This window comes from Cucurbita moschata, unplaced genomic scaffold (assembly GCF_002738365.1).
Source record: "Cucurbita moschata cultivar Rifu unplaced genomic scaffold, Cmos_1.0 Cmo_Scf00022, whole genome shotgun sequence".
NCBI lineage: Eukaryota > Viridiplantae > Streptophyta > Magnoliopsida > Cucurbitales > Cucurbitaceae > Cucurbita > Cucurbita moschata.
In genome coordinates, this window is record NW_019268538.1 from 2,361,839 (window position 1) to 2,385,626 (window position 23,788).

The 23,788-nt window shown below is 35.0% G+C and overlaps 3 protein-coding genes across 6 annotated transcripts in view; 2 read left to right on the forward strand and 1 right to left on the reverse strand.

Annotated features, from left to right (window-relative positions):
- Positions 1-2,151: 2,151 nt before the first annotated feature.
- On the forward strand, positions 2,152-6,511 carry LOC111459831 (hexokinase-3-like). The gene is made up of 9 exons (XM_023102908.1): positions 2,152-2,756; positions 3,584-3,734; positions 3,854-4,033; positions 4,333-4,407; positions 4,869-5,024; positions 5,122-5,220; positions 5,301-5,428; positions 5,684-5,765; positions 5,883-6,511. The coding sequence occupies exons 1-9, from the start codon at positions 2,485-2,487 to the stop codon at positions 6,237-6,239; spliced, it is 1,500 nt and encodes a 499-aa protein (XP_022958676.1). The 5' UTR covers positions 2,152-2,484; the 3' UTR covers positions 6,240-6,511.
- A 1,263-nt stretch (positions 6,512-7,774) lies between these two features.
- LOC111459191 (ubiquitin-conjugating enzyme E2 20-like) lies at positions 7,775-9,548 on the reverse strand. The gene is made up of 6 exons (XM_023101967.1): positions 9,268-9,548; positions 8,851-8,878; positions 8,519-8,746; positions 8,376-8,439; positions 8,213-8,272; positions 7,775-8,116 (listed from the first exon to the last, which is right to left on the reverse strand). The coding sequence occupies exons 1-6, from the start codon at positions 9,381-9,383 to the stop codon at positions 8,064-8,066; spliced, it is 549 nt and encodes a 182-aa protein (XP_022957735.1). The 5' UTR covers positions 9,384-9,548; the 3' UTR covers positions 7,775-8,063.
- A 2,092-nt stretch (positions 9,549-11,640) lies between these two features.
- Positions 11,641-23,788, forward strand: part of LOC111459246 (protein CHROMATIN REMODELING 5-like) — a 19,750-nt gene continuing 7,602 nt past the window's right edge. The window contains exons 1-19 of one of the 4 annotated variants that reach the window (XM_023102050.1): positions 11,641-12,093; positions 12,839-13,626; positions 13,875-13,942; positions 14,572-15,012; positions 15,572-15,796; positions 15,930-16,013; positions 16,161-16,220; positions 16,305-16,408; positions 16,654-16,705; positions 19,578-19,641; positions 20,451-20,544; positions 20,791-20,878; positions 20,963-21,097; positions 21,338-21,526; positions 21,610-21,677; positions 22,733-22,826; positions 22,911-23,035; positions 23,193-23,256; positions 23,412-23,624. In XM_023102050.1, coding sequence (XP_022957818.1) covers positions 12,897-13,626; positions 13,875-13,942; positions 14,572-15,012; positions 15,572-15,796; positions 15,930-16,013; positions 16,161-16,220; positions 16,305-16,408; positions 16,654-16,705; positions 19,578-19,641; positions 20,451-20,544; positions 20,791-20,878; positions 20,963-21,097; positions 21,338-21,526; positions 21,610-21,677; positions 22,733-22,826; positions 22,911-23,035; positions 23,193-23,256; positions 23,412-23,624 — 2,898 coding nt within the window. In that variant the 5' untranslated portion in view covers positions 11,641-12,093; positions 12,839-12,896. The remainder of the gene's footprint in view (positions 12,094-12,838; positions 13,627-13,874; positions 13,943-14,571; positions 15,013-15,571; positions 15,797-15,929; positions 16,014-16,160; positions 16,221-16,304; positions 16,409-16,653; positions 16,706-19,577; positions 19,642-20,450; positions 20,545-20,790; positions 20,879-20,962; positions 21,098-21,337; positions 21,527-21,609; positions 21,678-22,732; positions 22,827-22,910; positions 23,036-23,192; positions 23,257-23,411; positions 23,625-23,788) is intronic. The other 3 variants (XM_023102049.1, XM_023102051.1, XM_023102052.1) reach the window with 3 other exon arrangements.

Sequence of the window (23,788 nt, forward strand, 5' to 3'; positions counted from 1 at the left end):
TGGGTCAAAGCAGATAATATCTATTAGTATATGATTTGAGTTGTTACAAATTGTATCAAATTTAGTCATCAGACACTACAAGACATTAGTGGACAAAGGCTAAACAACAAACATATTTTCAAAATCGTGAAACTGGTGACGATATGTAATGGGTTATAGCAAATAGTATTTGCTAGTGATAAATTTAAGCTGTTACAAATATTATCAGAGTTAGACACTAACCGATGTAGTACAACTGATGTCAGAGATAAATACAGTATAGTGTGCGAGCCAAGAGATTGGATCATTGTAGTGCAGGCAAGTTTAAAAACTGTGAGGTGGAAGTCTACTATCGAAAGTCTGGAAAGGGAATGAAGCCTTGCAAATTTAGTTACAATGATTTTCATTTTAATTTTGTGAAGAAAACAAATATTATATATATTTTTTCTTTCTAATTTTCATAAGTAGAAATAATATTTATAGGTTTAATTTTTTTGAAATGAAAGAGTTATCCATCAATTAAATCTAATTATTTTATTTTTAAAATTCTCCATATAAAAAATTAAACTTATAAACGTAAAAGTAACATCGTTAATTTTTAAAAAATAAATTTAAAATCAAAAGCAAAAAATTTGAAACACAAAAGGAAGTTGGTAGTTGAAAACTTTAGCCAAAGAATTGAATGTGATTTTTAAGAAACGTGAAAAATATGCCAAAGAATTAAACAAGATCATTCCTAACCTTCACTTTTCAAAAATGGGGTAAAAAAAAAAAGGGGTAAAAAAAAAAAAAGGGGTAATAATTCGCATATTAGATAAAAAGTAAAAAGTAAAAATAAAAGAATTAAGAGAATTTTAATACAAAATTTAAAATTAAATTTAAACATGCAACGGTTGGGGTTAGGGAATGCCATGCCAACTCATCATTTGGGTTAAAAAAGTCAATTAATTTTATTGAAAGACTAAAAAAACAGTTGGTAAAATAGGTGGGAGTGCAAGACAGCAGAGGCAGGCACGTAAATTACAACAACGTGCATTATTATTATTATTTTGTCAGAAGTGAAATGGTAAATTTATTTTTGTTTTAATTTTTGGAATTGGGAAGAAACTATTATAAATTATTTACGAGATTTTAATTTTAAAATTTAAAATTATAGAAATTAAATTTAGAATTTAATTTTTTTTATAGAAATCTTGGCGTTGGAAAAGGAAGGGTAGAGCGCAGTACAGAATTAGTTGCTTTTTCTGCCACACACAGCTGGTCATTAGCGTGTAACAGCTGGCAGTACGGCGTCGTATCCTCCAAATACGCAGCTACCGTCGCCGTTTCTCCCCTCTTCCATTTTCCTCCCCTTAACTTTCTCTATTTCTATTTTCCTCCCCAGCTGGTTATTAGCGTGAAACAGTTGGCAGTACGGCGTCGCATCCTCCAAATAAGCAGCTACCGTCTCCGCTTTCCCTTTTTTGATTTTCCTCCCCTTAACTTTCTTTATTTATATTTCCCTCCCCCAGCAACTTTCCCTTTCTTTCCCATCCTGCCCCTCCCCATATCCACATTTCCCCCTTTTTTTCTTTATTAAGTCAATTTGTTTGGACCTTTGACATTTAAAAAATTCTCAATTATAATTCCATTATTATTATTATTATTATTATATGGGTAGAGAGAGAATCAGTGCCATCAATTTGCTTCCATGGCTATCCTCTTCAGTCTATATTATTATTATTATTTTTTATTATTACTGCAACTGATTTTATAGGCCACAACCCACTAAAGGAAAAAAAAGAAAAAACTTTAATTTTTAATTTTTCAATTTTTTAAAAATAAAATGTGAATGAAATATAAAATTTAAATAAAGGGCGGTGACTTTTAAGAAAAAAAAAAAGGAAGGGGCAAAATGGTAATTATATAATAAATCAGGGGCACTTGGTGGAAATGGCTGGGGATGGATGGGGACAAAGATTACAAGGGGGAAAATGGAAAAGTCGGCAAATATAAATAAAACAAGAACTTTTTTTTTTTTAATTTTTATTTAATAAAAAAAGAAAGGGCACGGTGAAAAATCGCCGCGGAATTTTGTTGTAATAGAATTTAGTAATTTCCAGATATTTTAGGGGTAAAATGGTCATTTTGATCACTCTATAAGTATTTGACCATCCACTTTCCTATGCTTCTTCTGCTAGCAATTTGCGAAGTCTCCCTCGCAAACCCATCCCCTCGCGTCTGGTTCGGTTGTCGGAGTGTTGTTGAATCTCCTTCTCCGTTTTTCTTGGTGGCGACCGGTTTGTGAGGTTGGATTCGAAGATGCTGGAGAGGCCTTTGGTGGCGCCGGTGTATGGGAAGTAGTGAGATGTGGTTTTAACGACGTTATTGCGGCGAGGATTTTACGGGAGGGGGAGTGAATCGAATGCGGAATGCATGTTCCGACGGTGTTGCTTGGTTGGAATGAGTTGTAGGAGAGGAGATTGCGGTGGAGTTTTTGGACGGAGTGAGTGATCGTGGAGGGACATGGGGAGAGTAGTAGTGGGAGTGGCTGTGAGTGTTGCAGTGGTGGCGTGTATAGTGGCCGCCGGGGTGGTTGGTCGGAGAGTGCAGAACAGAGGGAAATGGAGGAGAGTGGTTAGGGTTTTAAAAGAGCTGGAGGAGGATTGTGAGACTTCTGTTGGGAGGCTGAAGCAGGTGGTCGACGCCATGGCTGTGGAGATGCACGCTGGTTTGGCTTCGGAAGGAGGTTCCAAACTCAAAATGCTCCTCACCTTCGTTGATAATCTTCCTGACGGGTAATCTTCTATTTCCATGGGGTTTTATCGCTTATTATTGATCAGCGAGGCCAGTCTGCGGTTGTCTTCAGAATATTAGTGTTAAGGAGTAGTTAAGCCTCTTAGTTTTTTGTTCATCTGTGATGATTTGTTGCTCGATTCTATGCGATAAATATGGTCAAGTTTTCACTAATTTCATTTCCTCAATTGTTTCGCACTTGCGCTATCCTTGTGGCTGCGGCCTTTTTCGGTTGCTTCTCAATTTCAATGTCAAATATTCAGCAGCATTGGCTTCTCGTTAATTTCTTCTATAATGGCCGTTTCGTCTATTGTCTTTTTCTCCTTTCAATTTGTTTGATGATAAAATAAGGATTTGAATTTAGAATGGCTTGCAGGATATATCTCTCTCTTGCCGTTTGCATCAGTGTCTATCTTTGAATTGTTGAACTTCACCGAAATTGGTTCGTCTTTATTCTGTTATTTCGCACCCTATGGGTGATATTTCGTTTCTGTTTATTCGTTTTTACGACGCTTGCTAGATCTTCCTCTTGTTAGGTTTCACTTAAACATTTGTTTGTCAAATCATTTTCTCATCTACTTTTAATCACTCGATAAATCAATCAAATTTGCGTTGAAGTAAGAATCACTGCTTTGCAAAATGGTTTATAACACTATTATTGAGCTACAGTTTTCTATTTTGGCTGTAGTATAACAATATTACCCTTGGTCTATGTGTTTGTTTTTTTCTCGGTATATGACTTAAAGTTGAAGCTGTAGACTGTAGTTTTCATGAAATGAGTGTTTTGGATGATTATATATTTTTACATTGATAATACTCTTCTCGTTAGGAAGGAGATTGGGACCCACTATGCCCTTCATCTAGGGGGTACAAATTTCAGGGTCTTGAGTGTTCAATTGGAAGGTAATAGATCGTCAATTCTTGAGCATGATGTGGAGCGGCTTCCAATTCCCCAGCATTTAATGACCAGCACAGGCAATGTAACTATCTTTTTCCTTGATATTGTACTAATGTCTAGTTTGTTTAAGTTTCTATTGTGTCCACATAATATCATTTAAACCAAATTTTACTTGATTTTTTTTTTTTTTTTTTTTTGCAGGATCTCTTTGATTTTATTGCTTCATCGTTGAAGGAATTTATTGATAAAGGAAATGATTCTGAGGTTCTTCTAGGTGGGAGAAGGGACCTTGGTTTTACGTTCTCTTTTCCCACAAAACAAACTTCCATTTCATCTGGCGTGTTAATTAAGTGGACGAAAGGATTTTCCATTGAAGACATGGTTAGTTGGATGGTGTCTCTGTAGATTTAGGCTTTGGAAAGAGTGAGGGAGTGAAAATTCATTCTTGTATAAATTCTCCTGTGCTGTTGCCATAGTGTAGGCAGGGTGGGGTATTAGTTCTATTGTTTGTGCCATTCATGACTAAGCATGCTTTGCATTTTCTCTAAGGATTCTTACATCAATCCTCTGAATCTGGTGCTTGTTTTGAGTATTGACTTTATATTAAATTCTCAATCAAATTATACGTTCCTAGAAAACATGTTTAATTCTGCAAGGTGCTAAACTTCTTTATTTTTCAGGTTGGGAGAGATGTTACGGAGTGCTTGCAACAAGCATTGAACAGAAAGGGTCTCAACATAAGAGTCACAGCACTTGTAAGTTTTCATATCCTCTCATTGTGATCAAAGAAATTGTAGTTGGAAAGGTGATTTATGGAACTAGAATTGTTTTCAGCTTTTAGTTCCTGAGACATTTATAGGTTGGTCCTCATGGCTTAAGTTTCTAGTTTTTCATTTATACCAAAGCCTGTACTATCTTTTTTCTCTATCCCATGCACCATATCTAATAGGAAAACAGAGAATACAATATGCAATTAATAGAAAAAAGTATGAGGAGCTTTACAAATTTGTTGGTAGGAGACTGGGAATTGTTATAATAGTTTATATTCCGGAGTCAATAGATGATCTCTTTTCTTAAAGACATGCATGCCAAACATAAATGCTTGGTAAGCCATAGACTTGTAATTTATGTGACTACTTTTCATACTTGGATTGGAAGTTGGTGCTAAATGTTGCATTACTCGGAGGTCATGAGTCCATATATATCTTTGAAGCAGATAAATGACACTGTGGGGACATTAGCTCTTGGACATTATCAGGATGCTGACACTGTTGCTGCAGTGATAATTGGAACTGGTACCAATGCCTGTTATTTGGAGCGTACAGATGCTATTATCAAGTGTCAAGGACTTCATACAACCTCTGGGTTCATGGTAGGAGCCAGTCTGTCCTTAAATCTTCTTTTAAATTTTATGTGGATGCTATTTTAAAGTAAATGTGATTGTCTGAAGTTCTTATTTTCTTGGTCAGGTTATTAACATGGAGTGGGGAAATTTTTGGTCCTCTCATTTGCCTAGAACTTCCTATGATATTGATTTGGATTTTGACAGCCCCAATCCAAATGATCAGGTACTGCTTAGTTTTCCCTTTTTCTACCACTAATTTGTCATATGGAAACTAATTTGTACTCTTGCGTGAGTCTTGAGCAGGGTTTTGAAAAGATGATATCGGGAATGTACCTGGGTGACATTGTGAGAAGAGTGATTCTTCAAATGTCGAGAGAATCCGATATTTTTGGGTCAGGTTCATCCAGGTTATCCATGGCATTTGTGTTGACGTATGTTCCTTTCTCTCGTGCCTATTGAAAATGAAGTTGACTTTGGCCATTCTTTGTGGAAAATAATAGATAGGCAATTTTAAATTGCATGTGAATCATATCATGTAATGCACAATTATGGTTGCAAGCACTGTTCTGAACAACTAGGGTTTGCATGTGAATCGTATTTACCTACAACTATGAATTTGACAGTGTTCTAAACTTTTGTTTCTGATTTAATTTGGAACTAGTAACTGATTGCTTTTATGTGTTCAGAACACCTCTAATGGCTGAGATGCACGAAGACGAGTCTCCCGACTTAAGGGAAGTAGCAAGGATCTTGAGGGACACCTTGGGGGTAGAGGATCTTTAAAATTATGCTATTACTATCCGTTATCATTCCTTCCCCCCCCTTCAATTTGACACAAAATTCAGACAAGTAACACTTCCTCTCTCTGTGTATCCGCTTTTCCAGATTCTTGAAGTCCCTTTAAAAGCTAGAAAACTTGTAGTAAGAATATGCAACACAGTGACGCGCCGAGCTGCCCGGTTGGTAGCTGCTGGCATTCTGGGTATCCTAAAGAAGATGGGGCGGGATGGCACAGGAGGAATTGCAGGAGTAAGAAGTAGAAGTGCTGTGAATATGAAAAGAACGGTGGTGGCAGTCGATGGGGGATTATATACTAATTACACAATGTTCAGAGAGTACTTGCTTGAAGCTTTGACTGAGATTCTGGGAGAAGATAATGCCAAACATGTAATTCTCAGGGTAACTGAAGATGGATCCGGCATTGGAGCAGCTCTTCTTGCTGCATCACATTCATCCAATTGATTTGCCATATATATGAATATATATAGCTGATATATATATATTATATATACATATAGAGATCCTGTAAAGTTAGAGAAATTCATTTCTTCAGAATGTGATGTCTCTCTGTATTAAAAAAAAAAAAAAAAAGGAGAGGAAAAGAAATGGCTTTGTATTATTTGATACTGGAATTGTCAATATCTTGTTCTTTGCAATTATTTGTAAGCTAATTGTCAACTCCCAAGGCTGGCTTTTGTAATTGAATGAGTTGGTATACTGGATTTCACCATTTATGATGCTGGGCTTTGACCATTTTATTTTTTTGGTTCTTTCTACTATTTGTTGCATCAGCAGAGCCCTAAGTTGGGTGAGATGGGAATGTGTCAAAGACGTGGGTCTGGCCATTGTCCTATCTGCAGCCTTCAATATTTGGACCTTGTCAAATGTTCCATGGCATGTTCCTTTTTCATTGCTTATTCTTTTAAACTTGAGGAGGCTGCTATAGGTGATAGTTACGTTGCATCACGGGCATTCGCCAGATACTCTTTAACCAAGGTTTGGTGTTTGTTCCTACATGGAAATCTGTATCTAGTGCGTCCAAGAGGTTGGTAGAATGACTAAAAACAATAGAATGTAGAATGACTAAAAACAATAGAATGTTCTAACCGGTCTTTCGTCTTTCTCAAATCGATTGTTTGTTGAGGTGGGTCGTGCTTTTGTTCTTGGTTAGAATCTCATTTTCTGAAGCACTAAGAAGCCATTGAGCGATGACCTTTCCATTTGACATCGTTGGATCACTAAGGCCGACTTTTGTCCCTGCTCAACAGGTGGGTCTTGCCGTCCACTCAAGAATAATGCAAAAACACTTACATGTATTAAACTGGAAGATCCAAGTTATCTCTCTAGTCCTTGCAACACCTCACCCTAAATAGACTTGGGAAAAGGGCACTAAAAAAATGATCACGAGATTCAATTGCTACACCACAAAAAAAAACATAATTTGTCGGGATAGAATGATTCGAGTGATGAAGATGATTTCCCACTAGGAATCTATCCCAAACAACAAACCAAGCTATAAAGGAGTGCCCTAGCTCTTGAGCACTAGGAGGAAAATTTATAGGTCGTACACATGCCTCCTACACCCACACAAGATATACCGTCTCACCACACCACGAGCTACACATAGAGAACCAAAACCAATAAGAATAAGCAATAGAAGCTTCATTACAACCGCAACACTCCAAGTGGAGACAGGCCCCTATAATTCCCGAACCTCCCCCATCTCAAGGCAAGCAAACCTTCTGACCACACAACCTAAGCTCTCCTGCTCCCCCCCTTCCACATAAGGACTGAAGCATGCAGTACAACAACTCATGAACAAGGCAAGAGAAGGACGACAAACACACTGGTCCAATACAGAAGAACCATCTTCTCAGTTTGAGCATTAACCGGGTCCAATACAGAGTGCCTACAATCCTAAATAAAATATTAAATCGTAGCTATGAATTCATTAGTATTAACACGATAGGAATAGTCAATTTGAATACTTCTTGATATGTAAAAAAATTTCAACAATCTTCTGCATTAATCAAGCATTTTGACAGAAACTAATCAACAAGAATTTGAATTGTAGGCTGATAGAACTCTGAAATGAGAACACAGGCCTCATGACTTGAAATTTCCACTTATAACAGGAGAGCACCATATAACATCTATTACATCCAGGGAGTAAAATCAAATGAAGAGCACACTGAATGAAAGACAAAAAAAAAAAAAAAAAAAAAAAAAAAAAAAAAAAAAAAAAAAAAAAAAAAAAAAAAAAATCATTTGGGAAACNAAAACAGTCTAAGCTGCTGCTGTTGGAGGCTTGTACAATTTCTCCACCATTTTCCTATAATCTGCAGAAAACACAGAAAACATGAGTGAGCCAACTTTCATCACATGAACTCAGAGAGAGAAGGAAAAAAAAAACTAGTGTTACAATGGAAACCCACCTTCTTGATTGCTCCACAATTGGGCTGCTTGGGTGTTTAAAGGTGAGCTTGTGTTTGGTTCTGTAAGTAAATGGCGGTAAAGGGTCATTCGCAAAATCCATTTTCCATTCGCAAAATTAGAAGCATTCAGATTGAAATAAAACCATCAAGTCAGGAAGTATACCTCCAAGCAGACTCTGGATGGATAGAAGTATTGTTCTCACATCATAGGCTGATGACCATTTATCCTGCAAAAGATGAAACATTACTCACTTCTGGATAGAAGTTACGGTTTCATTGTCGAAGACTTGGCTATAGCTCAATTACCTGAAGTATGTCCAAGCAAATATTGCCATAAACGTCGACATTTGGGTGAAAGCAGCCAGTCTCGAACTTCACCTTTGGTGGCTTAAAAGGGTAATCGTTAGGGAACGAAAAGGATAGTCTATACTCTGTTCCCTCAAACACTGTGTCTTTGCTTCCGGTTATTGTCCCTTTCCAGCAGAATATGTTGTCCTCCTCCGGAAAGGCTGAAATCCCAGAGTCTCCGCTCATCTGCAATTTCAAAACCATGAGTTTATTCATCTATCAGCAAATACTTCAATTTAACAGTCGGAAAATAACACATGACACAGAACAATCCTTCAATCAAGTCTTACCATTAGAGCCATTAACTCAGACTGCAACCTGTTGTCAGAGAAAACACAACAAAAATTGAAGGAAGATCGTTAGTTATATATGTTCTTCACTAATTTCTTGATATAAAACACGCAAGAACGAGGTATATCGTTCAACATAGATCCATGTGTCTATGGTGCAAAAGTTAGGGAGAGAACCTTAGAGGACACTCAAATTACCCTTAAATCCCTAAAAAGATCATTGCGAAAGACCACAGAACAGTCCTCAAAATCAGTTCAAACTAAATCCAGAACCCTAGAACACTCTCATACAGCGTAAAGTTCAATAATGGCCGAATATCACAAAACAGCGGAGGCGATTGCACACAAACAGAACCGCGATCGATCCGTAGCCTCGTACGTATCAAATCAAATACGAAAGATCGGAAATATATATACCTTTTGAGAACGGACTGAGAGTCCGCGGTTTTGGCCGGCGGTAAGGATTGCTTGGCTGGAGAAACAACAGGGTTAGCCGGCGTCGTGTTATCAGTGTATCGATTAATGGCCGCCATTCTCTCTGATCCAAATTACAGAAGACACGAGGAATTCGCGAATAATCCAAGGAATTTCTCCACCAACGAAGTATCGATTAGACGTTGGTAGGGAGAGAAGGGAGACTGTAGAGCTTAAATCGAAGGAGAGAGACGAAGAATTAGGGCTTCGATTTGAAGGGTAAATATTCAAAAATTTTAGTGAACGTTGTGGAGACGGCGAAGATTTCAATTAGTTCGCTTTGAATTTCCAACGGCTACTTTAGGTCCTGCTTTAATGCCACCTTTATTCAACCACAATTTTCCTTTTTTAAATAAATAAATAAATAAACAATGATAATAAATATTAAAGTTATATAATTTGGTCCTCTAACTTAAAAAAATATATTATTTAGTCATTAGTCTCTCATTTTAAATCTTAGATTTAATTTCTTGCTTTTTGTAAAATTTTCATAAATGTAACTTATTTTCATAAAAATTAAAAAAAGAAAAAAAAAATGAAAGGAGGGAGGTAGCGAATAAATATTTGAATTATTTTGTTAATCAAATATGTCAAGTCAAGAACATTTGTTTTAAATTTGAATAACTCCGTAGATATATTGATAATGTCAAATTTAAATAATCCTAAACATGCCGTATAAATTACACAGAATTGTAAAGCTTTTGGCTAAAGAAAAACAAAGGCTCATTTTACTACATTTTTCGAGTCTACTTTACGAGAATAACATACATTCTTCAAATGAACCTCTTGACCTTTCATCAGTCATTTTAAGAGTTTATAACTTTGATACTTCAAAATTTAAAATACAATAATGAAACACCATAATTAATCGAGAGTTATTTCTTGAACTATTGAAGCTTATTAGTGATATACCGATGGATTTCATGCGTTACGATTAAAGTTTATCCACACTCATAGACTTCAATCATAATGCATATAAATATCGATGATGGAAGTGATACATTACGATTGTGATTACAATATATTAAAGAAACAGACCGAGCCATGGATAAACAATTTGAGATCTAACGAGCAAACATGTATATTCAAGTGCACCTACCCTTGTATTGTATAAATTGTTAGAAATACAAAGAATCTGTCCTAGTAACGATAACTAGGTGCAGATTTGATCTACTATATGAAAATGGTGCACTCAATGAAACGTCTATCTATAATTTAAGATTAAACTTTGCGTTATTTTATATTTTATTAAAAAAAAAACAATGGGTAACTAATGGACAAAATCTCAAAAAAAAAAAAAAAAAATCTAATTATCCCTAAATCTAGTTAATGAACTTAATAATATATCAAAAAGTTTCTAAAATTTTAAAATGTCCGATTAATATTTGAATTTGTAATTTTGTATTTAATAAAACTCCCGAAATCTAATAAAATTCAAATATTTAAAACTGATATATTTAAATTTGATGGAAAAGTATAAATATTAAATTCAAATATTTAAAAGTAGGCAGACAAAAAAAAAAAAAAAAAATATATATATATATATAGATATACATATATATTTTCAGTTTTTTTTTAAAAATCTTAGATACCTATCTTAATAAAGTTGGGTTTCAAAACAGAATATATGGCCCATTAGCCCATTAGCCCATTAGCCCATTACATTAGCTCATTAGCCCATGGGTCGTTCAACTATGTTTGCATTTGGCGGCCCAATTTTTATTATTATTATTATAATTTTAATTAATGAATTTTTTTTAATGTTCCCCTTCTGCTTCGGAACAAAATTGCTATAGAATCTGTATTACTGCTAAATTGCGAACCCCGGAATATTCGTGATTATAGGAAATAGTTTTTTTAGTCTTTAAAAAATATTATTATAATATTAGTTACTGCACAGTTCGATTTTACCACGCGCGTAAATTGAAACACTGAACAAATCCATCATAATTATCTTTTTATATGTTTGTTGGGTAAAAAAAAAAATCTAAAAAGTAGATCTTTTATTTCAATTTTTATATATAAAAAAATTTAATTTTAAATTCATAATTAGAAATAAATAAATAAATAAATAAATAAATAAGCAAATAAACATCAGATGAATTTTTTAAAAGGAAATTATTGATTATTTGTCTAAAATAATTACGAGATAGTGGGAAATCGAGAGCCATCAATTAAACACAAAATAAAATAAAATAAAATAAAATAAAAAGATTAAAAAAAAAAAGAGAATTAAAGAAAAGAAAAGAAATAAATAAATAAATAACCCTGAAGGCCATGCCATGATATAACCCTCAATTATCTCCGAATTCCGAATTCCGAATTCCACCCTTTTTCACAAACACATTACTCTCTGGAAACAATTCTCCTTAAATCAACCACAAAAGAGGAAAAAGAAAAGAAAAAAAAAAGAACAAAAGAAAAAAAAAGGAAAAAAGGAAAAACGAGAGGAAGGTTAAACGGAATAGAATTTCACTCTTCCTCATCGTCTTCTTCCTCCTAAATCTGCTGTTAACTTCGCCAACTGGCGCATCTTAGCTTCCGCCGCCGCCGCCGTTGTCGTCGACGACCTTTTGAATTTCCTCGATTTTTCCCTCCCACACCCGATAGCCCGAACCGATTTTATTCCTAATTGTTCTTCTTGCCGCCGATTCAGTTCCGGCGACTCACAATTGGCGCTGTCCATAGGAATAGGATAACTGTTAGCCCGCGCGTTATTTCCCTTTTGATTAGTCAAACTTCATTTTCTGTTCTGCTTGCCTTCTGAAGGTGCGAGACTTGCTTTTGTTTTCGATCATCTTTTTTTACTCTGACTCTCGATCTTTCATTCCGTCTTATTTTCGAAACGTTTTTTTAGGTTTCTGATTGTGAATTGGGAGTTCTTTGAATGTTAGGGTTTCATTTTGGAGGTTTCGAGAGGTTTTAGCCTTCAAAATATTTGATTTCCGGAATTAGCTTGTTGATCTGAAGATTGCCGTTTGCAATATGTTTTTAGCATTTGTTTTCCGCGTTCTTTGAATTTATCTCCTCTCCTGATATACTCGCGTTTGAAATTCGATGAAATTTTTTTCTTTCTGATCGATGAATGAATGCTTAGTCTCGGGCTTGTTTGAACACTCACTTGGGCATCGCATGAACCTTCGGCTTGGATTTTGCATAAAATAACTAACTACGAATAGGAGCTGATTCTTACTAAACCGTGCTGTTCAATTCCTTACATTTGCTGAGTTCACCCTTTGTTTGAGATAATTGCTGTAGTTCACCTGTAACTGTTTTCTACAGCACACTAAAGAAACAATGTGTTCAATGTATGAAGTAAGTTAATAAGTCATCCAATGTGTTTTGAGAGTTTGAACTTGGAAACTGCAATGAAGGTTTTTTTCTTTTGGAGGTTCATGCTCCCTTTGTCTTCCTGTACGCGCCATATTCTTATGACTTTTAAAACCTGTCCTTTTCTATGGCAAAGCTAGGCGTTCCTGTTCTTCCCTTCTTGTTAACCGTTTTCTTATTTCAGGTTACAAATCTTCTTTTTCACCATCACTAAGTTGGGGTGTTTTATTCCATGTAGAAGAATGGCCTTTTTTAGGAATCATTCAAACGAACCAGTTTCTCATGGTGTCTTGGAAGATAAAGGCCAAGGACAAGTTAGCGATAGAACCCACTCCTCTGCGGGAAATGATGAGGAAGACATGAGTACAGAAAAAGACTTTAATATCAACATAGGCGCAACTTATCATAATGGAGGTCAGGTAGATGATTCCAGTAGGTTTCAAAATGAGTCAGCTGCAGATGATGGTATTGCTATGAGAGTGTCAAACTTTCAAAATTCTGGAAGAAGAACGGCAGTGGGTAGAAGGTGGGGTTCAACATTTTGGAAGGACTGTCAACCTATGATTCATGGAGGTTCTGATTCTGCGCAGGAGTCTAAGAGTGAGTCTGACGTTAAAACTGGAGAAGGATCAGAAGATAATATATCCAATGAAAAGGATGGCGGGTCAGAATTTGAAGATGGCGGCCAACCAAAAGAGGTTAAAGGTCAAAGAAGGTATAATGATGTCCCTGCAGAAGGTGGGATGTTGTCGGATGAATATTACGAGCAGGATGTAGATGAGCAGAGCGATTCCATTCCATACGGAGGGTTTAATCACTCAGTGAAGTCAAATAGGTCACAGTTGCAGTCTGTTAATGCCAACAACAATTACATGCGAGGAAATTCTAGAGTTGGGAATAATGAAGATGAAGATGACGGAGATGATGGAGAACATAATGATGATGCTGATTATGAAGAGGATGATGAAGATGGTATCTTTCTCTGTAGTATTATTTTCCTTCAAGTTGGCTGTGGATTAATATTACTGTCTTTCTGTTTGCCGATTATTTTATTGATCTTTTTTTATTTTAATGTTTAAACTGTTTACCATGCTTCTTTTATTTTAATTGGTTGACATTTGGTGATCTTTGTTCCAACTCTACAATGTATCAGTATTTGACTTCATCCGATATGGTTCACTATCACATTGGCTAAATTTTATATCTGTGGGTGTTTGCAGAAGATGACCCTGATGATGTGGACTTTGAACCTGATTATGGCGTCTCAAGTGGTCCTTCAATGAAAAAGGTTAGGTTTTTTCATATATTTATATATTTGTTCAATAATTTTCATTTGCTGGATTTCATGATGCGATAAATAAAACTTTCCTTCACTTTCATCAAATCACATTTTCCATTTCCCTCTTTCTTTTCTTTCACCTTCTCTTTTATTAATTTTGTTTGCATTATGTTGAAAAAAATGTACGAAGTACGAGGCACAGGCACATCAAAGAATAAAGTAAAATGAAAAAATTCAAGCTAATATCTGAAAGATTCTCCCTTCCACATTCTGCCGGCGCAATTTTCTATTTAGAACTTCTCCTATATAACCAATATCTAGTCTGATTCCTTCCATCTTTTCTATTTATTTATCAGTATTCCATTGCCTCTCCCCCATCATTGGTGCTTCTTGAATGAATTTCATTTCTTGTGTTTTTTCCCTTCATTCCCATGACCATCTTTACCTTACTGGTCTTACTATTGTTCTTCTCTGAATGGGATTTTTTCTTCATCCCCATCATGGCTGTATACAGTGTGTGTATATATATCTATAGAAATATAACTTTATTCTTCACATATATATATTTTTCGTTATGCTGTTCATATATGGGGGTTCTTGTACAATGCTCTCTAATTCTAGTGTTCTATTGATAGCAGGATAAAGACTGGGATGGTGGTGAAGATTATGAGGAAGATGATGGGAGTGATGATGATTTGGAAATTTCTGATGATGATAGACCCAATTATGGAAAGAAAGGTAGGGGAAAGCAACGCAGTAAGGGAGGACGCAATGTAAAATCTACCAGTGAACGCAAGTCGTACCAATTATCTATTCGACAAAGAAAAGGAAAATCCTCGTACGAAGAGGATGAATCTTCAACTGAGGATTCTGCCAGTGATAGTGTTGAGGGTTTTAAGAGTTCAGGGAAGACTAACATTCGCCTTCGCAAGAATAGTGGTCGTTATTCTGCGACGACAGTTGTCTCAGGACGAAGCAGGGAGGTCAGAACTTCTAGTAGGTCAGTTCGAAAAGTTTCATATGTTGAAAGTGAAGAAAGTGAAGAATTTGATGAGGGCAAAAAGAACAAGTCCCAAAAGGTGTGCTTGTACTTTTTCAAATTATATTGAGGCTGGCTGATATATTCTTTTGGCTTCTAAAATAATGTTTTGTTTACCATGTATATAGTTCTGGACAAAACTTGTTTTTTTGTTTAAATATAAATTTTCTATTTCTTCAGAAAATATAACAATTATTGACGTATTGTATTATTTTGAGGTTCCCCTTCACTGGATTGCAATGAACTGTACTGCTTGTATGTGGCTTGTTATTGTTGATATTAATTTATCGATTCTTTGTGTTTGTATGTATTCATATTGTTACCTGCAGTCCCATTTAGTTGTAGTTCATTTGTTGATACCCCTTTATTATCTTTTGTTACCACGGTCTGGTTTTGTAGGGACTGGGTTGGTTGGTTACTGGTTCAACCAGTTGTGTTTTTTGAACTGGGTTGTTTGGTGCCTATTTATTTGAAGGCTCTCGTCTCACGTATTATCTTATTTGAACATCAATGAGAGAAACAGATTTCTTCACTATTTTCTGTATTAGTTTTGATTGCTAATTTACTCTTTCAATGTCTTTGTCCTATGTGCTTTTTAGGAGGAAGTTGAAGAGGAAGATGGTGATGCAATAGAAAAAGTTCTCTGGCACCAGCCAAAGGGCACGGCTGAAGATGCTATAAGAAATAACAGATCAATCGAGCCTGTCCTGTTTAGTCATTCATTTGATTCTGAACTGGATTGGAATGAGGTGGAATTTTTAATAAAATGGAAAGGCCAGTCGCATTTACACTGTCAATGGAAACCGTTCTCTGAACTACAACATGTATGCTTCTGAATGATTTTTTTTCTTGGGTTTTGTATCGTCTCATCAAAACAATGTTTTCTTGTATAATTGCGATGAGTCTTTAGCTAACTTCTTATTCTTTTCTCTGCCATTAAACACATATTTCTTGCAGCTTAGTGGTTTTAAGAAGGTTTTAAACTATACTAAAAAGGTCATGGAGGAAATAAGGTACAGGACGAGTGTCTCCCGTGAGGAGGTAATTTTTTCTTGATATTGTAATAAAATTGATTAGTGCAAGTTGTCATTATTGTAAGTGTACACTGAATATTTTCGAAGTGCTTTGTCAATAGACTACAACTTTTGATAAGCTATCTCATTCATTATTGGCTGGTTATGTCTACAGATTGAGGTCTATGATGTCAGTAAGGAAATGGATTTGGATCTCATCAAGCAAAATAGTCAGGTTACTTTGTTGAACTTTATCCATTATTGTTTTTAGTCTTTTGCTTAAAAGTTTTTGTAATCGTATTTAAATGTGGACTTGTAGGTGGAGAGAATAATTTCTGACCGTATCAGCAAAGATGCTTCAGGTGATGTAGTACCAGAGTATTTGGTCAAGTGGCAGGGATTGTCTTATGCTGAAGCAACTTGGTAACCAGAATCAACTCTTTAAAATGAATTTCTGAATGTGTTGTTATTAAGAGTTTTTTTTCCCTTTTATAATTTATGAGTGAGATCAAGAAATTTTTATTGGCCTTATAGTTAGGTAATAAATGCTATACGATATCATATCCTAATTCGATGAAGTTTGATGCCCTTTTCCCCCATGTATTAATTCCACATCTACTCGTTGGAAGTCTTTGAATACTTACTATTGTTTGTAAAATTTGTCTTAGGGAGAAGGATGTAGATATTTCATTTGCGCAAGATGCTATTGACGAGTACAAGGTATGTGGCTATTTGCATTTTGCTTTCTCCAACTATTGTTGACTTTAAAAAAATGTTATTTTTACATCACTTCTACGGTACTCATTTATTGTCTAATGTTGTAGGTTCTTGATTTCATGAGATCATTATTTCTAATAGAACTCAAAATAGTTTAATTAAGAATGGTAGAACTGATGGTCCTTTGCCGAAAACTGTGGTGGCCACAATATAATTGAAGAAATAGGATAGAAACCCCTAATAAGAATTTCACCAAATACTGTAATGTGCATCTCATTTATTCTCATCGGGAATAGACAACTATGTGCACGGCTACAATTGGTTGCCAAGAAAATTAGTAGGATATAAAATCTTAGATGGATGAACATCATGGCTTGAACTCATTCCCTCCAAGTCTTCATTATTTACGTGTCCTTTATTGGCCACTAGGCCAGCCCAAGGTGGTTTAATCCTAAAAATTTCTCTGTCCCTAGTCCAGGTGTTCCAATACACAGCTAGATTCCGACATTACATAAAACTTCTACCAACAAGGGACAGTTAAAGAAAAGGACTTTCTTATGAGTCTCGGCAATCAAACAAGGTGTTACGTCGATGCATATAAACTGTAATTTTTTGCATGTACACCAAATATGAAACTAGAAATCGTAATGTACAAGGGAAATTTCAGTTGGCATCAGTGTCCCTTTGGAAAAATGCTTGACCAAGAAAAAGAGATGCACAGAAGCAAAACTTAGAACCGATGTCACTAGTGCTAATCCTATGAGCCATTGACCAAACTTAAAGAATCACTCTAGTAGCTTTTCCATGACCCATCCGAAGATCAAAAATCTTTTACACCCACATAATTTACCTAAGGAATGGGTGTCCTAATGAATTGATGTGTGAGCCAATTAGATGGGGCTCTTATTTTCACCTCTTGTGAGATTATTATCAAATTTTAATTATTATTTATTTTACAAGAAAGGCACGAGCCTGTTGGTCATAGTTGTAGTCCTTTGCTGCAACGTAGAGAACAAGGACATGTTGGAGTGTTTCTTAGTATACAATGATGGTCAACTTGTGTAAATGTTGTTCTTGTACTACGTCAATGTTTTGGCCTTCTACTTCCATTTGATTTATTCCAGTCCCTACATTTTAGTGAACACAGGATTTACTTCCATAAAAGCTGACATGGCACCATGTGGAAGCTGACATGATGCCACTTCAGCTTCATCCTATATGTGCAACTGTGTACACATAATATCAAATTTTCATGTTAGCTTCCGTGTGGTGCTAGGTCAGCTTACATTATTAGTTAGTTATATTATTAACGTAACGGACTAAGAAATGTAGGGGCTAAAATGAAGTAAATGGAAGCCCACTGACTAATTTGTTTCAAGTGGTGAAATGTGGGGATGACTTATAATAATATAACTTTAAAATATCTAACTTGTTTTGACATGAAAAGATGGTAATCAGATCAAACTATTTGTAAGCAATGAGGTATTGTGGAGAATTACTGTATGATGTCTAGCAGTTTCATGTAATTTGGCTAAACACCTATTTATGAAATAATGTTCTATTAAGATACACTCCAGAGTTTAAAGTCTAGATGTTCTATTTTCATTTAGTGTTTTTCATTATAATATTTTACATTTCATAATAATCTTTTTCTTCCTATCACTTCTGTGAAATTTAGATTGAAAACTTAGTTTTGAATTAAATATTTCGGCCTGCTGAACTTTCTTGGACCTTTACTGGATTGGTCAGCAGACAACATTTACAACTTGAATCTCTGTTGAGAAATTGGATTTCTGCTTTATTTCTTTTTTCTTTCAAGAATTATATTATTTGTAAATTGAATTGCGAAATTTTCTAATAATTGCAGACAGTATTACTTTGATTTCCCCAGTGAAAGGTTTGGGAAAGCTTATAATAGATAAATATATAAATGCAAATAATTCTTGAAAGCGAAAAATTATGAAGAAAAGAGAGAAAAAAAAAGGGAAGGAAACAGTGAGCGGTTAGCCCCCTATTCTTGTGGGAAGGTAGGAATCCACAGGGAAAGGCAAACTCAGGCATGCCATTTCCTAATGGTTTTAAAGTACTTTTATCTTTCAATTATTATAAAATGATAAATATTTTGATGAAAAGTGTTTCTGGGTAATACTCACCCACACACTCAAAAAGACCAAAAAACTTCTTTTTTAATAAAAGAAAACTTTCTGTGGTACTCCATGTCTTGGAAGGATTAGATACCACGAATTTACAAAACGAGAACCAATCGTTGTTATCAATTTTTGCGAGTTTTTAAAAATGTAATTATTTTGAGATTATTAAAAAGGAAAATAGAGTATCACGACTTGATTCTGCATTTTTGATTGTTTGGGAGCTGCTCATTCTTTAAGCATTAAGCAATTGCCATGGATCTTGGGATTGGGGTTGATGTGTTTATCCAAATCAGCTGTCCTTGGCTTTAGGATAAATTGTTTTCAAATATTTGGTCCTTTTCCTTGTACCGTTAATACTAGACAAAGTTTTCCCGAGTACCCATCTATCCATCACTTTATTAAACTGGGCAACATTATTGTGAGTACCCTTTATCTCTTATCCTTCTGAAAGGGAGCTCCCTCCGCCTCCTCCTCCCACTTGTTTCTTTTTGTCTTTTTCTTTTGGTAATTGTATAGTTTGTTAGTTTTTTTGGCTCCTTTCTATTGCCCTCACTTTTTCATTTTATGCTTTTATTGGTTTCTTCATTCAAGAGAAAAAGGTAAAATGAAGGTAGTGACCATTTTACCGGTTTGTTTGTTCAATCATTGTGATTAATTTTTTCAATCTTGTTTGTATGATTGAAGCTGGCAGTTACATTTTTTTTCCTGTTTCATAATTTGAGCAGGCTCGTGAAGCTGCAATGTCCATACAAGGGAAATCTGTTGATCTTCAGCGTAAAAAGAGCAAAGGTCTGCGGAAACTTGATGCCATAAAACCTTACTTATAACCAACTTTTGACAAATGGATTATATATACATTGTGTGCATAAGTTTAGGTAACAAATTAGATTTTATTGGTATTTGGAATTACAAAGCCATAGTTGTGGAGGATTAGAAATCAGGTCGTTGGTGTGTTTTCTTTTTGTTATTTTTATAAGGTATATGAACAATCATTTTTCATTTAGACAAGTATAGGTGGTGGCTACGTTTAACATGGTCCATGTGAGGACAAAAAGTACAAAAATTACAGAAGAGCCCTAAAATTGCATTATCCATTTTCTGTTCTATCATTTGATTGCCATTTGGTTAATGAGAAAATAATAAATGATAAAATGACTAATGAGGATTTATATTTTTGACTGAGTGACGATTTATTGACTTTGTTATGAAACCTAAAATTTGGAATGGTAGAAAGGACATAGTATTTAACAATCACCTGGGTTGCTGATGCTCTGATTAAGACACTCAACAGATTGAACACCTTCTTTTACTGATGTGAAGTATAGATAGTTTTTTAACTTATGCAGCAGACAAACGCTGTATGGTAGAACAAGAATGTATATTACAACTTTGGTTATAGTCGTGTTATATTTGCGATGTAGTGGATAAGGATATTACTTGAATAAAGCTATGTAATTTGTAGAGTTGGTTAGATGCTAACTGTGTATATCTGAAATGGTACTGGTGGTTTATCTCTGGTTGGCCTTTAATTCTTGTCTTTCTTGTATACTGTATGTGTAGTTAACATACTTTAACATTATAGCTTTTCTGATTTCTAGTGAGTTTAAGGAAACTTGATGAACAGCCCGAGTGGCTGAGGGGAGGCAAGCTTCGAGATTATCAGCTTGAGGGTTTGAATTTTCTTGTTAATAGGTATTGTTCACTTATTGTTTAATTTCACGTTAGATTTGTTAATTTTGATTATCTATTTTTTATTTAAATTGTTTGAACTTAGTTAAATACACAAATAGAATGGTCGAAAAGTGGTTAGTAAGTTGGTGAGTGTTTGGTTTTAAGAAAGAAGACTGTTTGTCATGGAAAACACTCCAGACCCATTTATTTTCTTTGATTATAATTCTTCGATATTTATGTGATTGGTCTATCTTTTCATTGATGTAGTTGGAGAAATGATACTAATGTAATTTTAGCTGATGAAATGGGTCTTGGGAAAACTGTTCAGTCTGTTTCCATGCTTGGCTTTCTACAGGTGGAGCTAAATAACTCTCTTCAGCTTTATTATGAGTATCTCTGATAGATTAATCTTGAGGACTAATGTTCTTTTATTTGACAGAATGCTCAACAAATTCACGGACCATTTCTTGTCGTTGTACCACTGTCCACCTTGTCAAACTGGGCCAAAGAATTTAGGAAGTGGCTGCCTGATATGAATGTTATTGTCTATGTTGGTACCCGTGCAAGCAGAGAGGCAAGTCGTCTTTTCTGACTTTATTCAGACGGCAATGTTAGGTTTACTTGATGAAAATGTTTCCACTATATGTTATTTTACTGGGAATGAAGTGATTTTTTTTTATAAAATTGAAAACAAGTCGATGGGAAGGTTATGCTTAGATTTTATTTTCCTTAGTTAATCAACCCTTGAAAATTTTATTTGTTCTGTTCGTTCTCTTGGTAATTTCTACTCTTGCATGCATTTTTTTGGTTGCAGGTTTGTCAGCAGCATGAATTTGAAAATAAGAGAGCTGGCAGACCTATAAAGTTTAATGCATTGTTGACTACATATGAAGTAGTTCTGAAGGACCGTGCCGTTCTTTCAAAGATCAAGTGGAATTATTTGATGGTTGATGAAGCTCATAGATTAAAGAATAGTGAGGCACAGTTGTATACAACCCTTTCGGTATGCTTTTATTTTGACTTATTGCAACTTTCTAGTGTCATACTTGTTTAATTTATTACTGACGATCCTTCCTGGGTTTTCAGGAATTTAGCACAAAAAATAAACTGCTCATTACTGGTACTCCATTACAGAACAATGTGGAAGAGCTATGGTATTATTTAATTTTCTACTTTCTAATATGGGATATTCACCATATTTGTGTTTCCGTTTGTTTTTTTCTATTTAATTTCATATGTATGCCTAAATCCAAATGATGTTTCTGGCCTTGAAGGCTGCCTTGACATCTTTCAGTTTATCTTTTTCTCCTGTCTTTTGGCCTGAAGTTTGCTTTGTTTGGTAATGGTACCCCTTTATGGTTTCTTGTGTTATATCAGACCTTTTAACTTTTTATGGAATATCAAACCTTCTATGATTTATTGTGTGAATTTGTGCACACTCACATGGGGTCGGTGGGCATTTGTGTTGTGTATTCCCCTGCACGTGATTATGAATCTTTGATACTTTTAGTTTCACTATAATGTCTATATCCAACACTGACACTCAAATTCATGTGTTAGGCCTTCCCTTATTAATTCTTTTTAAAAGTTTTGCATAGGACAGAAGCACATCTAAGAAAATTATTAATTTTGATTTTGTTTTGCTTCTTAGAGATTTATATTTTGTCATCTTTTGCATATGATATTTAAAATGTGAAGTTTGTAACTTGCAAAAGTCTTTTTAATGTATTTGGAGAACACATATTTAAAAGATGTATTTCTGCGAATGTTGGTGTTGTGGTTTTGTAGAGAATACACTTGACCATCAGATTAGTATTTTCTAGACAAATCTTAATTCATTAACAATTTTTTGGGTTGATCCATGCACACGAAACAGAAATCATTTCTAATTCTACCTTAAAATGAAGTATTCTCTCCTTATTTCTCATTCATAAACTTTATTATTATATTTTGGTGTGTATTGGATTGATGATTTAGATCTTTTAGGCATTCAGCTTCACATTATATATTTATGTTTATTAACTTTCCATATAGTCTCCTGCAAGATTACATTATCCTTATTTTAATTGGTAACTGCAAACTTCCAGTGTATATAATCTGAACAAATTTACTAGTGCTATATTTTTCCATTGGAATGCTCATTAGTAGTAAACTCAGTTTTTTCTGTACGTGTTCAATTGAAGGATTGTTTGTCCATTTTGCCTCACAGGGCTCTACTTCACTTTCTTGATACCGATAAGTTCAAGAATAAGGAAGATTTCATTCAGAATTACAAGAACCTTAGTTCGTTCAATGAGACTGAGGTAATATTCTATTTTAGGATATCTTTGTTTCACTTTGAGGATGTTGCCTCTCATATGATCCTTCGTGATTTGGATTATTTGTAGCTTGCTAGTCTTCACATGGAACTGAAGCCTCACATCCTTCGTCGTATTATAAAGGATGTTGAGAAGTCTTTGCCTCCAAAGATTGAGCGTATTCTTAGGGTTGAGATGTCTCCGCTTCAGAAACAGTAAGTAATTCACTCACACTTTTAAAGGAAACAGAAAATCTGTTCATTAATGTAATGAAATTACAGAACGGCTAATTGGGGTTACAACAGCTAGTAATATTTTCAATTGTAGAAATAGATTTGCAGACAATACATGATACTTCTTTTTTGTTTTTAGATATTACAAGTGGATTTTAGAACGCAACTTTCAGGACTTAAACAAAGGAGTTCGTGGGAATCAGGTAGTTATCTATTTCAATTACTTACTGGGTTTATTGTCAGCACCGATCAAATTCAAGTTTCTATCTGTTGTTGTTAACATTAATTTTAATGATTAAATTTATTCTATTTGGACTTCAGGATTGTTGATTACTTGAAAATATTATAACTTTTTCAGGTTTCACTTTTGAATATTGTGGTGGAGTTAAAAAAATGCTGCAATCACCCCTTTCTGTTCGAAAGTGCAGATCATGGTTATGGTGGGGACTTTGACTCAAATGATAGCAGCAAGCTGGATCGAATAATCTGGAGCAGCGGGAAGCTAGTCATACTAGATAAGTTATTAATGAGATTGCATGAAACGAAGCATCGGGTTCTAATTTTTTCACAGGTCAGGTCACAAGTTTCTGAATGCTAGTCAATTTTTTTCCACTTAGTATTATTAACGATTGTTGCCCTTGATTTGATTTATTCAACCTTTTGATGAATCTTGCTTCATAAATAAGTGGCTGGTACCTTTGGGGTGGGGTGGGGTGGGGGGGGGGGGGGGGGGGG

Excerpts from the sequence above, each read along its gene's own strand:
- LOC111459831 (XM_023102908.1), top strand. The coding sequence starts at position 2,485 with ATGGGGAGAGTAGTAGTGGGAGTGGCTGTGAGTGTTGCAGTGGTGGCG. Across the intron at positions 4,034-4,332 it reads GATTTTCCATTGAAGACATG|GTTGGGAGAGATGTTACGGA; the intron begins GTTAGTTGGATG and ends TTTATTTTTCAG. Across the intron at positions 4,408-4,868 it reads ACATAAGAGTCACAGCACTT|ATAAATGACACTGTGGGGAC; the intron begins GTAAGTTTTCAT and ends TCTTTGAAGCAG.
- LOC111459191 (XM_023101967.1), bottom strand. The coding sequence starts at position 9,383 with ATGGCGGCCATTAATCGATACACTGATAACACGACGCCGGCTAACCCT. Across the intron at positions 8,747-8,850 it reads CTGAGTTAATGGCTCTAATG|ATGAGCGGAGACTCTGGGAT; the intron begins GTAAGACTTGAT and ends TTGAAATTGCAG. Across the intron at positions 8,117-8,212 it reads ATTGTGGAGCAATCAAGAAG|ATTATAGGAAAATGGTGGAG; the intron begins GTGGGTTTCCAT and ends TGTTTTCTGCAG.